This window comes from Ciconia boyciana, chromosome 4 (assembly GCF_034638445.1).
Source record: "Ciconia boyciana chromosome 4, ASM3463844v1, whole genome shotgun sequence".
Classification (NCBI taxonomy): Eukaryota; Metazoa; Chordata; class Aves; order Ciconiiformes; family Ciconiidae; genus Ciconia; species Ciconia boyciana.
The window spans coordinates 14276505-14297690 of record NC_132937.1 but is presented as its reverse complement, the minus strand read 5'-3'; the positions used below and the strand labels follow the sequence as shown (position 1 = coordinate 14297690).

Below are 21186 nucleotides of genomic sequence, written 5' to 3'. Positions count from 1 at the left end.
GAGCCATGATTTTAATATTCTGTACCAAAACCAACTACATTCCTTCATTTGTACATCATTTCAAATAAATATCATAGCAGACATGCAGCCATTAAATCAGCACTAGCATCTTCAAGTTAGGAAGAATTCTTAAAAAAATTGGAGAAGAGCCACAAGAGTGACAGAAGGGAAGGGAAACCTGCGCTGCAACGGGACAGCGAGGAACACGACTTGTTTATCCCATCAGGGAAAAGATTAGGGGTGATGGGATTATTTCACTAGTGCTCTTTAATGGGTGCTGATAATGAACTCTTCTGCCCATAAAATAAAGTTATGACTGTTGGAAAACAAAACTAGACAAAAATTTGGAGTATTTTTCAACTGTGCTAGGGGAATATTTTAGAACTGAAAGACTTGGTAGAATCCGCAAAAATTATTCCCAGGTTTAAAAATTTCTAATCCATATTTGATATAGATATTTTTAAGATATGATCTTAAGTGATTTAGCTTGTTTATCACATTCCTATTTCCATGTGAAATAGAAACAAGCTGGAATTCAACATTTGTGTTTACAGAAACCCAGTGAGAATGAAAACAGTCCATTAAACACAGGTAGAGGCAAGCAAAGCAGATTACACAATGGCCAAGCAGCACAAACTCCATCTCTGGTACCTACACTGGCACCTTTTGTACCTTGTGCTCATCTTTCTATAGGAAACATTTTTGAAGGTGCTTCAAATGCAACAGCACCTGCTTTGAAGGATTTCTGTGGAAGATGTTGAGCAGTGAGCACTCATGATGGCTCAGCCATTATTTAAGTGTTACACTGGAACAACCGTCTGATGAGATCTGGCTCCAGTCCTCCCCTAATCTTGTGAGGAAAGGATGAAGGTATTTAGGATTTTCCTAATAAAAGTCCTGGCCAGGCTTTGAATCATCCTAGCTCACCAAGTGAGAAGATTAGGTGCTACCGAAAGCCCTAGGAAGAGCTGTTGGTACTCACCCATATCTCATGTTTTAAACTTTATCACAAAACAGAATGAGAAGAGCTATTCTAAAATTAAGGAGTTGGGAGAGAAAAGCTATGAGGAAGAGACTAAAGGACTTTTTTTCAGTAACAAAATCACAACTAATACGCATTTGCAGAAGCTGCAGCCCCAGCTCAAGTCCATAAAATCAAGGCTGTCACCTCAGTCTCACTCAGAAGTGTCTGATGACTCTGGGTATCATCTCCAAAGCAAGTGCATCCCACCACAACCACGGTGCAGTCTTGCTATTGAAGGTGAAAAGTGCTTCTCACCTGAATTCAGTTTCACAACACTCCCCACACTTCTGGTAGTTATTAGAACTACTCAAAAATCTCTATCAGAATTTTTCTCAGAAAGTGTTTTGGCTAAACAAATGTTTCCAGGAAGGAAACAGGTCTTCTCCGTCTTCCCACTGACGAGGAACCAAAGGGAGCAACTGAAAGCTAATGTCAGAAATGGGAGCCTGCACTGCTCAGTAGAAATGTTTTATAATTAAACCATTTATTGTCATGGTAAAGTGCACAGTATTTGCTCTGCTGTAGGCACTTCTACAACAAGGGAAAGCTTTTGCTTTGTCTTCATGCTTTTTGAAAGCATTTCTTTGGTCATTAAATCAACCTTTCTTCTGAGTGCTCGAAGGGGATTTGCAATCAAGAACAAAGAGAAGCAGTTTTTCCCCAGCTGCACCACCTTCAAAATAAAGCATCCTTTCAGGTTCTAAAAGCCTGTACTGCAGCCAGCTAATGAACTGAGCCCTGTGCCAAAAAGGATCTTCTAATTTGGTGCTGGAGAAAAGAAAATCACTGACTCCATACGTCCCTGTGTGGGTGCAATACACATGCAAAGAGCAGAGTAACTGCTTTTCTGACAGCTCTTGGTCCAGCCGAGAGACAACACACATACAGGCCAAATGCCCTTTTGAGAAGCACTCCCAAAAAAGCATTTCAGCTATGCTAGTTGTTCAGATTAAGTTATCCTGACCACACAGTCTCCACAGCTTCTCACCCAAACCCACCATCTGAGGGCTTACCCACAAGGGGAGGTTGGCCAGGGCTGGTGCCGCTGAGTGAAGGGCCCTAGAAGAGCCTCATCTGGGCACTCTTTCACCATAATTAAAATGCAGCTAGTCCCAGACCTCTTTTTATCTCCAAAAGCAACTCACCTTCAGGTTGTCACACAAAAAGCTCTATTCTAGAGTAACAGCTGCAAAATAGCTTTTTCTATACAACACATTGAGTAGAAAAGCCCGAAGTTCTTTCCAATAGCAGGATCAAAGAAACGACTTCGACCACCAGTGCAGAAGAAGAAAGATCACAGATTTAACCTGAGCAGTCATAAGCATTCGCAGCAGGAAACTGAACCCATACCTTACTGCCTTAGGTTATTAGCATGGGTGTGAACATTATTCAGATTGAACCTGACCAAAGAAATTCAGTGTAAAATGTCCATTTTTACTATTTGCAAAAAACCTCTACACTCTGAAGTCTCTTTTTCCTGCTAGAACACTTTCTTGTACAATGGTCGTAGCGCTGGGCCACCTTCACCTCAAGAGATCCAGAAAGCTTAGGAATTTGCGTGAAGGAGGGGAAGAAGATAAAGTTTAGTCCATATCACAGCTCCAAACCCTATAAAGGCTTGTAACAACCAGCCTAGCTGGTGTTGGAGTAGTGCCTCTGCTTGGGAGGGATGAGTTGGTCCCCACACAGGTCATACTCTGCACGTAGCTACAACGCCAGCCACTATGACCAGCTGCAACAGCCATGGACTGCATGGCAGAAACGGAGCCCTCACATCCCATACCCAGCTGGGCTGAGGAAGGACATCACATCTTCCTAATATTTACAGCATCTACGACAGCCTTCCCCAATATTTTGCATTACATGCCATGAGGAATCACTGTAGATATACAAAGCTCTGGCATATCTGCAGTTATCAAGTGCCCTTATTTCAGATGGATCTGGGTTTGGGGAGTTTCTTCGTGGTTGGCAGTGCAAAAGGTATCGAGACAGGGCATCCTTCTGACATGAGGCAGTCACTGCTCCTGCAGGGATGTCCACCTGCCCTTGCTGCCCCATGACCTGCTTAAAAGGCAAATTCTAGGGGCATTCAGTGACAAAAAGAAAAAAAAAATTATAATTAAAAAATAGAAATTAAGTCTTTCCCCCTCAGACTTGTGAAGAGCGAGCTTTCATCAGCATGACCACCTACACAACATAAGATGTGACAAATACACATACCTTTCTCAGTAGGTCTTTCTCCTTAATGTAGCTGTCTTCCACAACCTTCCTCTCACCATGAGCTTTTTCAAGCTCCAGCTGGAGGTTCTCCATCTCTTCTTGCAAGCTGACAAGCTGGTTGCCATCACCCTGCTGGCTCTGCTGATATTACACCAGTTTCTTCTTCAGCTTTTCCACCTCAGAGGAGTGGGCAGATGCAAGCATAGAGAGCTGCTCATTCAGAAGTTTGTATTCCTTGTTCTGCAGCCAACATCCCAAAAAGAAGAAAATAAGACCATAAGTAAGATCAATGCATGCACTGATGCACTACAAAAGTAACCATCAAAAATCCTTGAGCATGGTGGGTAACAAACTTCCGCTAACAAACATTTCTATGCATATGCTAATAAAGCTCATCAAGCCAAAAATATTTTCAAAACTGTGACAAAAGCTCAGTAATATTTTGATAACGATTATACACGCATTTATTAAATTGATGTTACACTTGAAGCAAAGGCAAACAACATGTGATAGCACTGGCAACCAAACAAAAACCCTACACTTCTATTACAGCTTCCAAACAACGTTGCTTAATGCAACTGGCTTGCAATTTTTTTGGTTTGCAATATTGGGTTTGCAGTTTATCCTTTTATTCTTGACTCCTATGCCTGCAGGAGCCTGGGGTGACAATGCACTGTAGCATAATTGCAGCCTTGAGCACAAAGAGCTCCCTAAACCTCAGCTTTAAGTCATGTGCCAGCTCAATCATCTTTTTATTTGCTTAGATTTTCTCTTTTAAAGCACTTAGCAATGATTTGCTCCCAAGTTTTGAGATCTGAAAATTCAGCAGCTTTGATTTTTGTGGGTCAAGTCAAGTCAATGGGAACTATATTGTGACTAATAAAACATCATCATTATTAGCCAGCCCCAGAAACAACAATGAATTCACAACAGACCAAGAGCTTCAGTAAAGAGCCTACCACATAGCTTTGCTAACATTACATAGATAATCATGAGAGCAAAAGAACTGTTTTGAAATTTAAGATGTAGTCTGGTCTTTAAAGTTTCCTTTTTGAAAGCTTTCAATACACCTTTAAAGATCTGGGTTCATATCACTCATTGTACAAAAGATCTGAAAAGCTTTCCTTTCTTAAATGGGACTTTTGGTGGATATTTCACTTGAACATCAGAAATATCAGTTTTGGTCTTTCCTAGTCTTGCTGGAAAATATTTGGCAAGATATTGTTGTCCAGACCAGATGACTGTCGTGGTAATATGCAACTTAGCCTTTTGCTGTTTCTCAGAGCTTTAGTCACCAACAGAGTCACAACAGCTCATGAGAAACTGCTCCTTCCATCCAGAAGTTTTTAGTTCATGTGGAGACTAAGAAAAGCTTGAGGTGAACAAGCCAGAAGACAAAAGTCTTTTAAGACACAAATGTATCACTTCAAAAAGTCAATGGACTAGGGAAGTCCTGATATACAATTTTTGACTGGTCAGGATAAGCAGTATATGTGCAAAGTCACAGATCCTGAGATGCAACTTCTTCCTCTAAGATGTTCACCAGCGTCAAGTTAGCAAGAAAAAAAAATTCAATGCGAAGAAGTATGAGTGATATCTGTAATAGGGTCAAAGGCTCCCATTAGCTCCTGTACAACACAGTTTTCAAAAAACCTTACAGCCTGGAAAAGAAAAAATACCCATGAAAGTCGAGAATTTTATCTTCTAGGTCTACACAGGTTCTTCCAGACCTGACAGACCCCTGTAAAAATGCATGGTGAGTTGGTGGATACCGAAATCCCCACCCATACTTCCGATTAGTCTCTTGTAGATTCCCAATGTGGCTTGTAGGATCGCTTCTTCTACCATCGCTCTGATCATCCTTTTAGCCCCTCTTTAGGTGACCTCCTGTCGTGGTTTAGCCCCAGCTGGCAACTAAGCACCACGCAGCCTCTCGCTCACTCCCCCATGGTGGGATGGGGGAGAGAATCGGAAGAGCAAAAGTGAGAAAACTCGTGGGTTGAGATAAAAACAGTTTAATAGGTAAAGCAAAAGCCGCGCACGCAAGCAAAGCAAAGCAAGGAATTCATTCACTGCTTCCCATGGGCAGGCAGGTGTTCAGCCATCTCTATTATACAACTGCTCACCACCTGCCGACCAATGCCCAGCCAGTCCCCGAGCAGCGATCACTGCCCCCCGGCCAACTCCCCACAGTTTATATACTGGGCATGACATCATATGGTATGGAATAGCCCTTTGGCCAGTTTGGATCAACTATCCTGGCTGTGCCCCCTCCCAGCTTCTTGTGCACCTGGCAGAGCAGGGGAAGCTGAAAAAGTCCTTGCCCAGTGTAAACACCGCTTAGCAACAGCCAAAACATCAATGTGTTATCAATATTATTCTCATACTAAAATCCAAAACACAGCACTATACCAGCTACTAGCAAGAAAATTAACTCTATCCCACCTGAAACCAGGACAGCATCCACCCCTTATTCTATACCATTTACGTCATGCCCAAGTCCTACCCTTTCTAATTAATCCAATTAATCACCACCACTTTCCCTGTCTTTTGATATATACACACAGCTATCATTCCCTTGGTCTATGTGCCATCCCTCTAAAATGTCCATTGAGGTCATTTAGTCCATGACTTTGGGCTCCATCTGTCATAACAGTCCTTCAGGGCAGGAGAGAGGGTGTGTGGGGTTGGATTGTTGCATGCTGAAGCCAGTTCTGGTTCCATCACTGCTGCACTTTGCTTGCTTTCAGCAAAGTTCCTTCTTCATTAAACTGGGAGATTCTCACTGAAATACCATTGATATGGCATATAGCCACCATAAAAGAGATGACATACAGTATTGTATAGCAATTACGATCATACCATTTAGTTCATTGGCTATTCTCACCCAAAATCAAATCCCCTTGAGGTACACAGCGGACTTCCCCATCCTTCTGCATTACTCACCAAGTGCACCCAGGTCCTTGACCAAAAGCAATCCCACGAATGGGCTTGCCTTTGCTCGAGGCAGGAGTAACCCAAACTGTCTTCCCCAGCATGTTTTTTATGTGCACTACAGAGACTTTATCCCCTTCTACAGTGTGTAACAGTTTTGATTGGGCAGGGCCAGCTCGATTGACAGATCCCCTAGTGTTGACTAACCAGGTGGCCTTTGCTAAATGTGTATCCCAATGTTTGAATGTCCCACCACCCATTGCTCTCAGTGTAGTCTTTAACAGCCCATTGTATCGTTCAGTTTTCCCGGAAGCTGGTGCATGACAGGGGATGTGATATACCCACTCAATGCCATGCTCTTTGGCCCAGGTGTCTATGAGGTTATTTCGGAAATGAGTCCCCTTGTCTGACTCAATTCTTTCTGGGGTTCCATGTTGCCATAGGACTTGCTTTTCAAGGCCCAGGAGAGTGTTCCGGGCGGTGGCATGGGGCACAGGATATGTTTCCAGCCATCTGGTGTTTGCTTCCACCATTGTAAGCACATTGGGGTTTCCTATCCGAGCCCGTTGTGTGATCAGCGCAACCCACTTACTCCACGTAGCATCAGTTGCATGATGTGTAGAGGGGACCCTCCCTTTGAACATCCAGCCCTGCACCGGCAGCCGGGGTGCCAGGAGGAGCTGTGCTTCAGTACCAACCACTTCCAAAGCAGCTCAAACCCCTTCATATGCTGCCAATATCTCCTTTTCAGTTGGAGTATAGCAGGCCTCAGATCCTCTGTATCCCCGACTCCAAAACCCTAGGGGTCGACCTCGAGTCTCCCCTGGTGCTTTCTGCCAGAGGCTCCAGGTAGGGCCATTCTCCCTGGCTGCGGTGTAGAGCACATTCTTTACATCTGGCCCTGCCTGGACTGGCCCAAGGGCTACTGCGTAAACTATCTCCCGTTTAATTTGTTCAAAGGCTTGTCGTTGCTCAGGGCCCCATTGGAAATCGTTCTTCTTCCGGGTCACTTGGTAGAGAGGGCTTACGATCAGACTGTAATTTGGAATATGCATTCTCCAAAAACCCACAACGCCCAAGAAAGCTTGTGTTTCCTTTTTGCTAGTTGGTGGAGACATGGCTGTTATTTTGTTAATCACATCCATTGGGGTCTGACGACGTCCATCTTGCCATTTTATTCCTAAAAACTGGATCTCCTGTGCAGGTCCCTTGACCTTACTTTGTTTTATGGCAAAACCGGCTTTCAGGAGGATTTGGACTATTTTCTTCCGTTTCTCAAAAACTTCTTCTGCTGCATTGCCCCACACAATAATGGCATCAATGTATTGCAGATGTTCTGGAGCTTCACCCTGTTCCAGTGCCATCTGGATCAGTCCATGGCAAATGGTAGGGCTGTGTTTCCACCCCTGGGGCAGTCGATTCCAGGTGTACTGAACACCCCTCCAAGTGAAAGCAAACTGTGGCCTGCACTCTGCTGCCAAAGGGACTGAGAAGAACGCATTAGTGATATCAATTGTAGCATACCATTTGGCTGCTTTTGACTCCAGTTCGTATTGAAGTTCCAGCACGTCCGGCACGGCAGCACTCAGCGGTGGTGTGACTTCATTCAGGCCACGATAGTCTACTGTCAGTCTCCACTCTCCATTAGACTTTTGCACTGGCCATATAGGACTGTTAAAAGGTGAACGAGTCTTACTGATCACTCCTTGGCTCTCCAGTCGACAAATCAGCTTATGGATGGGAATCAGGGAGTCTCGGTTGGTACGATATTGCCTCCGGTGCACCACTGTGGTAGCGATTGGCACCTGTTGTTCTTCGACCCTCAGCAACCCCACAACAGAAGGGTCCTCTGAGAGACCAGGCAAGGTGGACAGCTGTTTAATTTCCTCCTTCTCCAAGGCAGCTATACCAAAAGCCCACCGGTACCCTTTTGGGTCCTTGGAATACCCTCTCCTGAGGTAGTCTATGCCAAGGATGCACGGAGCCTCTGGGCCAGTCACAATGGGGTGCTTTTGCCACTCATTCCCAGTTAGGCTCACTTTGGCCTCCAATACAGTTAGCTGTTGGGATCCCCCTGTCACTCCAGAAATACAGATGGGTTCTGTCCCTGTATAGCTTGATGGCATTAGGGGACACTGTGCACCGGTGTCTACTAGAGCCTTATACTCCTGGGGGTCTGATGTGCCAGGCCATCGAATCCACACAGTCCAGTAAACCCGGTTGTCCCTTTCCTCCACCTGGCTGGAGGCAGGGCCCCTCTAGTCCTGGTCATAGTATTCATTACCCACTTCTTGTACATACGAGTCAGGAGCTCCTTCATTAAAATCAGGAGTAAGATCAGCCCTTTTACTCTGTCTGGGGAAGTGTCCGCTGGAAACCGGAGCAGCAATTTCCCTGGAAGAACCCCCTTTGGTGATTGTTTTTCCTTGCAACTCACGTACCCGCGCCTCTAGGGTCGAGGTAGGTTTTCCATCCCACTTCCTCATGTCCTCTCCGTGGTCACGCAGGTAAAACCATAGGGTGCCCCGTGGTGTGTACCCTCTATATCCTCTCTCTTGAGCAGAAGAACGCTGACTCCTAATAGCTGAGATACCTGTCTGTACAGGTGGGGAGTAGGACATATCCTCTTTGAGTTGCTAGACCTCCCGGGACAGTTTCTCCACAGCCAAGACAAGGGAGGAAGAGATACTTTCTTTGTATTCTCAGAGGTTACTAGCCGCTTCATCCACTGTTGGTCCCTCTCTGTCTTTCTAGTTCAGTATTGCCAATGAGTTGGCACACAACGATGGTGCGCTCCATACCAACTTCCGCCACATGGGTCATCTGCACTGGACCTCATCTGGATCTTTGGATAACCGCTTGTTGTCCAGGTTACCATAAATCACCTCCAGCATGGCTAATTCCCTCAGGTACTGGATCCCTTTCTCCATGGTGGTCCATTTCCCGGGGCGATATACAACATCTTCCTTGAAGGGATATCTTTCCTTCATAGCTGACAGGAGTCGCCTCCAGAGGCTGAGGGCTGGTTCTCCTTTTCCAATCGCTTTGTCAGTGCCCCCTTCCCTAGAAAGGGATCCCAGCTGCTTGGCTTCCTTACCCTCTACTTCCAGGCTACTGGCCCCATTATCCCAGCATCGGAGCAGCCAGGTGACCATGTGCTTGCCTGGACAATGGCTGAAATTTTTCGCATATCTCGCAGCTCACTCAAGGATAGGGATCGGGTGGTTTCCATCTCATCCCCAAGTTCTTCCTCGTCCTCTCCTTGTGATGGCCCTGCTCTTTCGTCTTCCCTTTCTAAACGAGCTGACCTTCGCTTCCAAGATTTCTTTTTGTGAATAGGGGTGACTGATACTGACACGGGTTGGTTCCCTGGTTGAACCACATATACTGAGCATGACGTCATATGGTATGGAATAGCCCTTTGGCCAGTTTGGGTCAACTATCCTGGCTGTGCCCCCTCCCAGCTTCTTGTGCACCTGGCAGAGCAGGGGAAGCTGAAAAGTCCTTGACTAGTGTAAACACCACTTAGCAACAACGAAAACATCAGCGTGTTATCAATATTATTCTCATACTAAAATCCAAAACACAGCCCTATACCAGCTACTAGGAAGAAAATTAACTCTATCCCAGCTGAAACCAACACACCATAAAAGGACAGTTTAAGGATATAGGTGAATATGAATCTCCCTGTTGAAATTAGTGGACACAGCTGGGTCTACTCAGCATTTCTTACACTCCTCCCTGAAGTCCTTGTACAGCACTGCAAGTAACATAGAGGCTATTTATCAGAGTAACTTGCACACTCATGTTAGTAGGTGGGAAACCCCTCCTTCTGCATGTGTAATCAAACTATTTTACAGGTCATTAATGGCATGTGGCATTTGATGAAGACCTCTCTGTGATCAAGTAGTCACAGTAAGACCACCAAGCCATCCACGCAGGCATCTATCACTTACATCATGCCATCTCACCCCTCATCATGGCTCTTACTTCTGAACAGTTACATCCAGTAACACAAACATGCTCAAACTGCTTTGCAAAATTACTATTTATCCAATTTACCTTTTACCTTCCAGGTAACGTGACTCACAAAACATATGGTTCAGTACAGCAGACTGTGGCAGAGGCTCTGCATCCTTAGTGCTTGCAAAGCAGAAAGCGTAATGGCCAAAGCCTGTTTGACATAGGGATCTCACGTGGAGCTGGCTTGGGTTTTCAAGCAACAGCTTTCAGAACTGCCATTTTAACTTCCTCCTCTGAGTCCCTCTGGGCAGTTCTCACAAAAATTACAATGCAGCTTTTGCAGCTTACTGCGCAAGCTCTTCAGACAGCAACCTGGAGACCCAAGATCCAAGTGCATCTGCACTTCCATGGTGGTGTCCCACCCTTACAAGCATCTGGCTAGCAGTAGCAGAAGGCTGCCGCCACCATGACATCCTTCCCAGACGTCATGGGAAGATGAAAACCTTCCCAGAAAGGACAGCACAAGAAAGGCAAAGCAGAAGCGGGACCACACTTGTCCCAGCACTGCTCAGGATGTACCTGCTCATTGATCTTCCTTTGAAGCTGGACCACCTTGTTCTCCATGCCAATGTTGAGCTTCTTCAGGTGCTGTGCTGAGCAGTCCTCAATCTTCAGCACCTTCAGCTCCTGTCTGGCCTTCATGCGCCGGTAGTAGCACTGCAGGATGATGGTGGCACCCCTGACCCGGCAGAAGCGAGTGCGGGCCAGCCAGCCACAGGCGTACTTCTGGAGGATGGTGGCTTTGTGCTCCGCCAGGATCTACAAAACATGGGCAGAAATGGGACAATCAAGGGAGAAAAGTCACTTGCAAAGGTAGCAGCAGCCACATAGCACTCAACACTTCCCAATCTGTCTTTGAAAGGGCTTCTCCTCCAAGCAGGAGTGTCCTGGTAGGTGCAGGGGGCGATGGCTGGAGATAGAGGCTGTTATTTTGCATCCTCTTTTATAGACGGGAAGGGGTACTTCAACACCCCCTCCTGGGAGATTTCTCTGGTCACTGCACTCAACTGATGCAGGCAGGGCACATCCAGTCCTCTCTTAGGAACCATGCTGCTCTCTAAGAAGAGGCAACATCTGCTTGGCCAGTGAAACAAGAGGGACTATGTTCCCGAGTTGGTGACTAGAAGACTCAATGGGGACAGGAGACATCTGGGCTGACATACTTCATGGAATAGAACATACATTCCACCTCAGAATAGTACTCAGATCCCCAAGATCCATAGCTAGCAGAATAAATAGCCATTAACAGACACCCCAACACTTAGCAATAAACTTACTGTCCCTTCAGCATCAGATATAACTCACACCAGAACAGGTTTTTAGATCTCCCCGCCCTGTGTTCTGCCCCTAGCATTATGCTAATTTATACTGCAGATAAATGCTGTCCTGGTGAGATTTCTTATCATATGGATAACCTTCAAATAAAACCCTGGAGTCCTTTCTGCAGTCTGCAGCCAGTTCTCTTGCATTATTCAATTTTTAGAAACTTAGATATCTGGTTTTGTGAAACTTCTGGCACTTTTGCATTGGATTTCTCCCCAAAAATTTACAGCAACCTTTTCAGTAGGTGGAGTTCAATTCCTTCCTCTAAAACTGAAGGCTGATATATTAAGAGATATAACCAGCATGTTGTTAATAACTTTATGTTGATCTACACTGCAGTATTATGAGGAAAAAATACCAGGAGAATTTAAAGATTACAAGATGCTTTGCTGTTAGTAGTTTGGGATAAGTTGTATCAGAAACAGTACCATATCAGCTTCTCAAATCTTTTGTTTCACCCTAAGGCTTTCTTTGCACTTGCAAATTTTAATTCAGAATAAAGGGATTGCATGAACTTAGGATGCAACAGGAGTTACTCTGAAATGAGCTTTGTATGTCTCCAGCCTTGGCACTCAAAGATGGAGAAAGCTAGGGGTGCCCAAAGAGCTAGAAGAAACCCTACTACATTTCCTTGGGGATCTGTTCCAGCCTTACAGCAAAGTCTTTGTGGGCACTGGGCATGCCCTGACCCCACGGAGCATCACCTGCAGCCCTGCATCTGTTGTTGAGAGCATGCACTTGAACTGACACCTATATCCAACACTATATCCAGGTGCTCCAGAGATTAAGGATGTTCAGATTTGAGAGGCCTGACCTTCAAGCAAACTTCTACACCTTGTTAAGATTTTGGGTTGCCTTGAATCTCAGAGAGTTTAAATGCTGGACCAGCTGCCTCCCCTGCAGAGGCTTCTGATTTAAGAAATAGATGCTGAAAAAGCAGTGGCAGCACAAATTCCTGATCACCAGCATCCAGCTGCTCTGTTTTGGAGAACATCCCTGATCTCTCTGGTAGGTCACCAGGTGTCCAGGTAACCTCCATCAACTCCAGGAACAGGCTCTCCCCTCCTGGCTCATCGAGCCACTGACTTCTTTGAGTATCCCCATGACCACCCATTAGGCATAAATTTAGGGGACTACCAAAGTAAGGCTGGATCTGAAGAGTGGACAGAAGATTCCCCAAAGCTGTTCTCAGTTTCCTGACAGATGATTTCTCACTGTATCACTTGCTGTTATCAAACCTTTACTTCCTTACTTTCAGCTCCTGGTTTAACACAGAAAGCTAATGGAAAGAACTAATTAAAGAGGGATTTATAGCAATAAATCACTTGATGCCTTCCATGACAGACCCTACTGGTCTTCCTAGCATACTGGAAACAGCACCTGCAGCACAGCTCAGACACAGATTCGCTTTGCCAGGGAGGTTTTTGCAGAGTATGGGTTAGATCAAATGACATTTCCAGATTTCCACAACGCCTTCCGGCATCCGAATGACTAACTTCATTTAGCTGCTCTGCTGAGGTGCTGCTGCCAAAATAATTTTTGCTTGCACAGCTTTAAATGGCAATGCTTGCCATCAATGTGTGCTTCTCCAGAAACACCAGAGGCAGTCGGCTTCGTAAAACATCAAAACGGCCACAACAAATACATTGTCGTGCTACGCCAGCGGAGGTAAATATAAAGGCTCTTCCTACTCTTTTCTAATGCAAAGACACTCTGTGGAGCCGTACCTTGCAATAAATCCTCCTGACAAACATGCCCTGAGCAAAAGCCTGAATGGTGATGGTTGCATTGCGGACCCTCTGGAAAGCTCGGAGGATCCGCAGCATTCGGTACTGCTTCTGGAAGATGATGGCAGCTCTTGTCCTCCTCAGGTACTGGGCAAGCCTGGAAAGCACAGGAAAGAGGTTAGCAGTAAAACTGAACTCCCCTTTTTTTTGTCATAGTAAGTTTTAAACTGGACAGAGAGAAAAACCTTTTGTCCAAAAGTAGCTTGATGGTATTCAAGAAAGATCATCCCAGCAGTAGTGCTAAGAAAAGAGCAGCTGAGAGCATGTTTCCATTAGAATAATGAGAACACGTATGCAATCAGACAGTGTCCATGGCACCCAGGAGCACTGGAACCAGGAATCAACACACCACATTATTCCCAAACAGCAGTAAAACCAAATATTTTCCAGCTTTTGCCTTGGTTTGAACTCTCTGCCTTACGTACTTAAGCCAATCAATGCCCAGGTTGGCTCCATCACTTCCCTAACTATAAAAAGCAAGTGTTGCATGGGGTATCTACCAGCTCAGTGAAAACAGCTGCAAATTCATCTGACATTTAAACTGGTGTGCACTGGTTTGGCAACGTTCACGAGCAGAGCCCCAAGCAATTCACAGAGAGTAAATAATGAGAGATGTGGTCAACTCCGTGCCATGTTGGTCCCATTCTCCAACTGAATTCATGTTCAATTTGCTGTTACACAGGTTAATAAATGCCCATAAAACCTCCATTTCATTTGATAATTAGCTTGTTTTGCTGAATTTATTATTCTTTTATTGCTCTCAGCATGAAGCATTATATAGTTATTTGATCCACTTCTTTATTTTGCGAAAAGCATATCAAAACTATAAGAGCCATATCAGATTGGCTTATATATTATTCTCTTCGTCAAGGATGACGGTTTCTCATTAGGACTCACTGAACCAGAGCTTACTAAAAAGGACAAGGGATGATCTGTTTCCAAAAAGAGGAGAAAACAGTTATCCAGATAACATCCATCCCTATGAAACCAGCACAAAGAGGTGAACTGAAAAATCATGTTGAAGAAACACTGCAGCAGATGGTTTCTGCACATCTGCTTCCAGCCTCTCTTTTAAGCTCATACCCCGTCACTTCAACATCACCGGGGATTCCTCCTCCCCTCCTTAGAGGGATGGTTGGCTGATGCAAAGGTAAATATAGAGACCAAATCTGTAGGTGTGCATGGAGAGCCCACCAGAGAGGCTAAAGTTAATCACAGACTCCCCCTTTTTCTTAACCTTCCTCTTATTGCTTAGATCTCATTTGCCTTGTCTTCAAGTGAGCTGTAAGACTGCCAAGAGGGACCTGCAGGCATGAGGCTAGAGAAGTACATGGACATCTGGGGACAAGAAAAATCTGTGCTCAGTTTTAAATAAAAGTCACCAAACTGCCCAACTTTGCTCATTTGAGACCTTCTCACCCCTGGATTCTCCAAGAGGCCAATCCCTTTCACAAGAGCAAATAATACCACAAATTCAGTTAGTATCTCTGATGTTCTTCCAAAATACAGTATGATTTAGAGGAAATCCCTTGAAGGAACATGGAAGTTCTTCACCTTTGGTTGCTTCAATAAGTGATAGAAATTGACATTCATCCAGCAATCAGGAGTGAAGTGACTGTGCAGGAGCCTTGTAGCAGGCAGGCAGCATCTCATGTTGCCCAAGTGCAAGCAGAGTTAATTGTGCTGCAGATTAGGTAGCAGCACTTCTGATGGGCAGATGCTAACCCAGAGTCAGGGAGAACATTGCTGCTCAAAACTAAGCAACACAGCCAACACACCACAGCTTCTCTAAGCAGAAAACAAGAAGGGAAACAAAGCTGAAAGGACCTAAACCTACTCCTTGTTCGTATCTGCAAAGTGCCTGAAGCCAGCTTGGCTAGATGCAGGAGAACAGCAGCGTTTGACACAAATAAGGGGCACAAGATACAAGGTGACCTGTGTGTTGGGATGCTATTACATTGCTTTACTGCTCCCTCACACCCACCCCACATCTGCTACCAACAGCCTACTCTCCAGTGCAGCATTATCTACAGAAATCCCAGCAAGCCACCGACACGAGGAAGCTTGAGGTTCCTGCACACAGAGCAGGAACATTGAGCTCTATTATTCTGTACTGCAAATAGCCCCACTGCCAGTGTTTTGGAGTGATTTTTCTCATTACAAAGGATACAGCAAATCAATTCTGAGAATATTGGATATTGGATATCCAATATTGAATATTGGATATCCAATTCTTGGATACCAAGGAGGCACAAATCTGGTCTCTGCAGAAGAGGAGCGCATACCAACTAACAAAGTGCTCACTGGCTGATCCAAATGCCCTTTGCCAGAGGTAGTCTCAGAAAAATATTAGTTTTGTGAAACACTGCCACCTAAATATCTCGGAGTACTTTAGTCACCTGATTACAGCCTAGCTGCCTATGCTCTGGCCCTGGCCCAGCACCTAGAAATTAAATCAATACAGATATGAAATCAAATTGAGACAAAGAATTTTGATCTCTTGCCCTCAAATAAAGCTGTAGAGAGGGGCCAGGAATGAGTCCTGACTTTAGCACAGAAACTTTCACCATAGTGGTACCTACGTGCACAAAACAGGTCTTGTTTTCACAGGGCTGAAAGGCAACACCCCATGCAGAGCATTTTCAACATTTTTCCTATGAAACCCTCAAATATAAGGTCTACAAGATGGAACAGATTGAGAATACAAGCGCCCAGAAGTGTTCTTCCACTTGACCTCCCAGCTAGCCCTTCCTCTGAGGGCTTCCTAGGACCCACCTCCGCGCCAGGTGCCCACGCGTGTAGCACTGGATGACAATTGCAGCTTGTTTCAGCCTTTTGTACTTGACCCTCTGCAGCCAGCCCCGCACCGTCTTCTGAATCATGATTGTGGCAGTTCTGAACTTATCTGCTCGCAGTTTCTCCAGATATGCCACCTGGCCTGCACGGAAAAAGATCTTGGTACGTCCAAACTGGAACTTGTCTGGATCCTTTTCAAAAGCATAAAGGAAACTAAATTTAATTAAGGCAAACTTTTTTTTTTCAGTCTACGTTGCTCAGTAGATACAGATTAAAAAAAACACTTTGAATCAAATTTATCAACTCAGTTCACATCTCTTCTGCACTAGGTGATGAAGATATTAGACTCCAAACTACTTAATCTTCTATATACCCATTGAGGAATACAGCACTAGGATTCAGTCTTAAGTTCCATATATTTATACAAGTTTTGAATGTTTTTTGGTTGGTTGGGTTTTTTGGTTGTTTTGGGTTTTTTTGTTTGTTTGTTAAGTTAAATAGAGCAATGCAACACCAGAGGACTTCAAGAAAAGATGTCTGTCTTGAAAAGATTAAGGCTTACAGCTGCAGAGCCATTTGCAGATAAGACAAACACTTGGTGCATAAGGAGAACAGCTTTTGCAGAGAGGAACCCAATTGAGTAAATTCCTCAAAATCCCACAAGGAAAACAAGGATCAAAAATTAAAACCTGGCAAAGATGCTGTGCACATTCTGGGCTCCTCAACAGCAAGACAACAGGAAGAAACCTTTGCGCGCACACTTGCAATTTAAAAATAATGCACGAGTGAGTAGTAAGGTTTTGGTAAGGGGGGTGGCAAAGACTTATTATTTGCTTATACATATAAGGGGAAAAAGTCCCAATCTATAGGATGCTTTTTCTACATATTAGTGGCCATTAAAAGTCTCCCACACATCAAGATAGGGCAATTACTGCATTTTTCTCTTACTCATTTGTGCAAAGAGACATTTAATGATGGGGTGACAGAACCAACTTTGACTAAGGTTCATGATGCTGTACACAGTATCCAAAGCTGGACCTCTAAAATGTGCTCCAGCTATGGCTAGCCAAGGTGCAGGAGGGGCTGGAGGCATGAGTTTTCTGGAGATGGCCAATTGTTCACATACAGTTGGTGATAAGAAACTCTGGACTTCATCAGTGCTGAAATGGTATGTTCAGCTTGACTGCAATTAAGAGATCCCATGTCACACTTGCTCTCACTACCTCCTTGTGAGGCTATCTCATTTTGGAAAAAGCCCCAGGCTGCCTAGGCTGAATAAGCACCTGCATAATCAGCAGGTGAAGCAGGAGGAGGAAGACCAATTCAGATCATATCAAAGCCATGAGCTTCCATGCTGTAAAAGTCATTGCCAAAGATTTGGTCCCAGCTCACCTTAATGAGGTCTTCCAACAGGGTCTGACAGATCTGCTTCTTGTCATTCTTAGAGAGGTCTCTCTCTTTCATAAGAACACGATATCTATTGAAAAAGTCATGGTAGGACCATCTGAAAGCAAAGCATACACAGGATTAGTCTGCATGCTGGGCATTATTTCCTTAAAATAAAGTGTTTGGAGTCATAGACGAGTCAAAATATGAAACTCATATACCAAGGGATCTCTCACCACTACCCTCAGCACAGATTGAAGCCACCTGAAAGGAGCTAGGTCACACCTCAAACCTGACCCCCAGTCTCAGCCCTCCCCTTGCCACTGAATGACCTTATCAGTGCATTTCTAGCCTGGAACAGAAAGGCCATGGATCACCTTGTTTTCACTCCTCCTGATGTGCTTCCCAAGCTGCTGCATTTCACCAGTCAAATGCAACAACGGTGTTCCCTTCGGAAAGGATATGCTAATTTTGAAGAGATCATGGATCTCCCGATTTGGCCAAAATGTTTTAAAAAGCAATCTCGATAAGATGAAAGAGAATTAATCAAACAGAAACTCTTCCTTATTTTGCTTTTCCAAACTCTGTTGAGTATTAATTTGAATCAATTAATTCACTAATCGCTCCATGTTGAATTCTGTGGCCGAGACCCTTAAAACAAACACAAAATCTTTGGACTCCAAAAAGACTAAGCAGCCACTTGGAAGATGCCTCACTGTCACCAGCAGTAAAGTTTCCAAACACGCAACACTAATTGAAGGAATTAGAGCACTGTATCTTACTGCTAGGAAATATCATCTCCTGCTGCCGCTGTTAGATGTAGAGCCTGCAAACTGGATCCTGATGTCGTAGTAGTCACTTTAGCACTAGTATGAAGGCTTGCTGAAGCCTTAGGCCACAAGAACTTTCACCTAGATCCACTGACCGTGCACTGAACTTTTACTTGGCCACATGAAGGAAGGCCCCCGAAACCAGTGCAAACCAGAAAGATAAGGAGGCTTCAACCTTAGCAGAAGCTGCAATCTTAGAGATAAGAGAAGAATCGGCCCGCCTAGAGACAATGAAAGGGCCCAATGAAGAATGGGAAGACCCCAGACCCAAATACTACTATTGGTCCGAACTGTCTCCTGAGGGGAGGGGAATTTAGATTGTAAGGGTATAATTACCCAGGGATTTCTTTGTTCTGGGTCCCTCTCCAGAGGCACCCAGCTCGAGCTGTTTTCACCACTGTACCAATAAATTCGTCTGGCGTACATCATATTGGAGACTCTGCTTCGGGAAACCTAGGGTCGAACCAGAGGGGAGAGGAAGTGCCCAAGAGTGAGGGTGTGTGAGTGAGGAGTCGAAAAGGGGCACCCGTCAGCTCAGTGGAGCTGCCCGCTGCGAAGGGACTCAGGTCCTAGCAGTTAAAGTCTTGGGTGGTGTGTGTGCGACTCCCTGAATGGTGTGTGAATGCTCGGGCAGCGGCTTCTCCTTTAACACTGAAATTGGTTCAGCATCTGCCAAGTTTCAGCCTTCTCCAAATTAACACAGTGAGTTATGGACCCCTCAAGACCTGAGTTTTTAATTAAAAACTAGGCATTTCCAGCACTGTCAAGTACGGCCATCGTTATTTCAAAAAAATATGCATAATAAACGTCAAAGGAAGATGGGAGAGAATTGCAGAGATTTTGATTTCTGCCCTCACCCAGTGAAACCATCTGTGAGCCTGACCCTCACCCACACGGATGTTCTGGTAGAGCACAGGAGCACCAAAATGAGAATACACACACTGTATGAATAGCAGCCATACAGAAACCTCTCCTCTCAGCCCAGTAGCCCCATGCATACCTTTATTTTTGTGTCATTACACGCAATTCTTCCTATTTTTCCACTTCCAGAGATTAAGAGAGGGGGGAAGAAAGGCAAAATAAATTGCAAAGGGCCAGAGCAACGCTTGTGATGGGTTCTTACACTTGGCCAGTTTGCAGTGGTGGGGCTGGGTGAGACATCACAACGCCTGAGCACGCTCCACACTCAAGGCTGCCGTCTCTATAAAATACTTCATCTCTAACGAAACTTCTTGAAGGCTGGAAGCTAGGATATCTGGCAAGATAGGCATCCCAGAAATATAACACTTATTTCAAAATACACGACCAACACAGTTTCACATTGGTTCAGAAAATGCAGCAGGGGAGGAAAGCCAGTTTGATTAAAAGCAATACTCTAATTAAAAGAACACAGTAGAAGAAAATGTTTACAGTGAGAAGGAAGGGGGGGAAAGCAAAAAAAAAAAAAAAAAAAAGACTGCTAAGTACTGGGGATTGCCATGCAATTCCTGCATGGACACATTGCACCCTGGACACCTTTTGCAAAGAATATGGAGAATGGCAAAAACTAGAGTCCTTAACGTTGTTCCTGAAGCAAAAGGCAAGATGGAGGGCTCCTGAAGACAGGAGCAAGAAGGAAATTGTGATGAGAGGATTTCCCATGCTTTGATTGCTCAGAGAGCTCTGGAGTAGCCAGATTAGTGAACATTTCATCCATGGGCTAGTCCTGGGGCTGGACAGCCAAGGCCGCCCACCCTCAAATGACCAAAAGTACTGGGTTATCACTAAAAAAAAAAAGGGGGAGCTCTCTCTGGGGTGAGGTACAGCAAAACCGAACACAAAGATTATGCAAGACTATGGGCTTACGTCATGTAGGGTTTAAGCTTAAACTTGCATCCTCTCTGCTTTCTAAACGCCTTCATTTTATAATTACATTTCCCATTTTGTACCCGCACCTTAATGCTTTTGCTTTGTGCAAATAAAACCCGTTTTCATTTTAAGCATGTCTGAGGCTTTATGCAGCTCCAAATCAAACCCGATAGGAGAAGCAGAGCACGCAGTGCCCAAGGCACGCAGCCAGCAGCACGATGCTGGAGACCTCCTGCCTGGGTCAGGCATTACTCAAGCCAGGGAGGGCCTGGGGGCGGAGAAAAGAGAAGGAGGGAGTATTCCCATTAACCTGCCAGAGTCAGTTTAGGGGCTGATGATATTAACTGCTGCTATTTGGAGGAAATCATCCTGCAGGTGCTACCCAGGCTCCTCCAGCAAAGAGCAGATGGCGAAGAGGCAACACGCATAACTGAGGCCGCGGGTCCAAGCTGGGCAGAAAGCAGAAAAATCTATCATCTTCCTGCACCAAGGCAGAGATGGAGATCCCGCAGCTGCTTTCAAACAAGAGTCGGACACCTGCAGAAATTCCTTAAAAATAGATCATAAGATCAGAGCCTGTTGCTTTCATTTCACACGGTGGTAAAAACTGATTTTCCACTTGCTTCCATTCAAGTCCATCTTTAATATAAATAACATAACTCACTTTTCAGGAGTCTCACATGAGACTCTGGAAATGGCAGGGAATATGCTCACTGAGTACTGTTGGGGTGTTTTGCTGGGCTGGTGGCATCCGTAGTCCTCTATCCACATCTCCCAGAGGTTCACAGCCAAACGCTGCACCTCCATGGCACAACACCGCTTCACCCTTACTGCAGCAAGGCCACTCTCACCATCCTTGCTGATTTAACAGGACATGACAGTCCTGAGATCACACTGCTTGTATTATTGTCCACAGAATATTGAGACAAAAGCTCTGGCACGCTGGGGCTCAGCTGGTCCATCAGGAGTTTCACCGGAATATTTGCAGTCCCAGTTCACAAGCAAAAGAAAGCTG

The 21186-nt window shown here is 44.9% G+C and overlaps 1 protein-coding gene across 1 annotated transcript in view; it reads right to left on the bottom strand.

Moving 5' to 3' along the window:
- MYO5B (myosin VB) overlaps nt 1-21186 on the bottom strand; it is a 125842-nt gene that overhangs the window by 41368 nt on the left and 63288 nt on the right. The window contains 5 exon segments of the mRNA XM_072859633.1: nt 3245-3484; nt 10721-10960; nt 13252-13408; nt 16087-16298; nt 17500-17611. Coding sequence (XP_072715734.1) covers nt 3245-3484; nt 10721-10960; nt 13252-13408; nt 16087-16298; nt 17500-17611 — 961 coding nt within the window.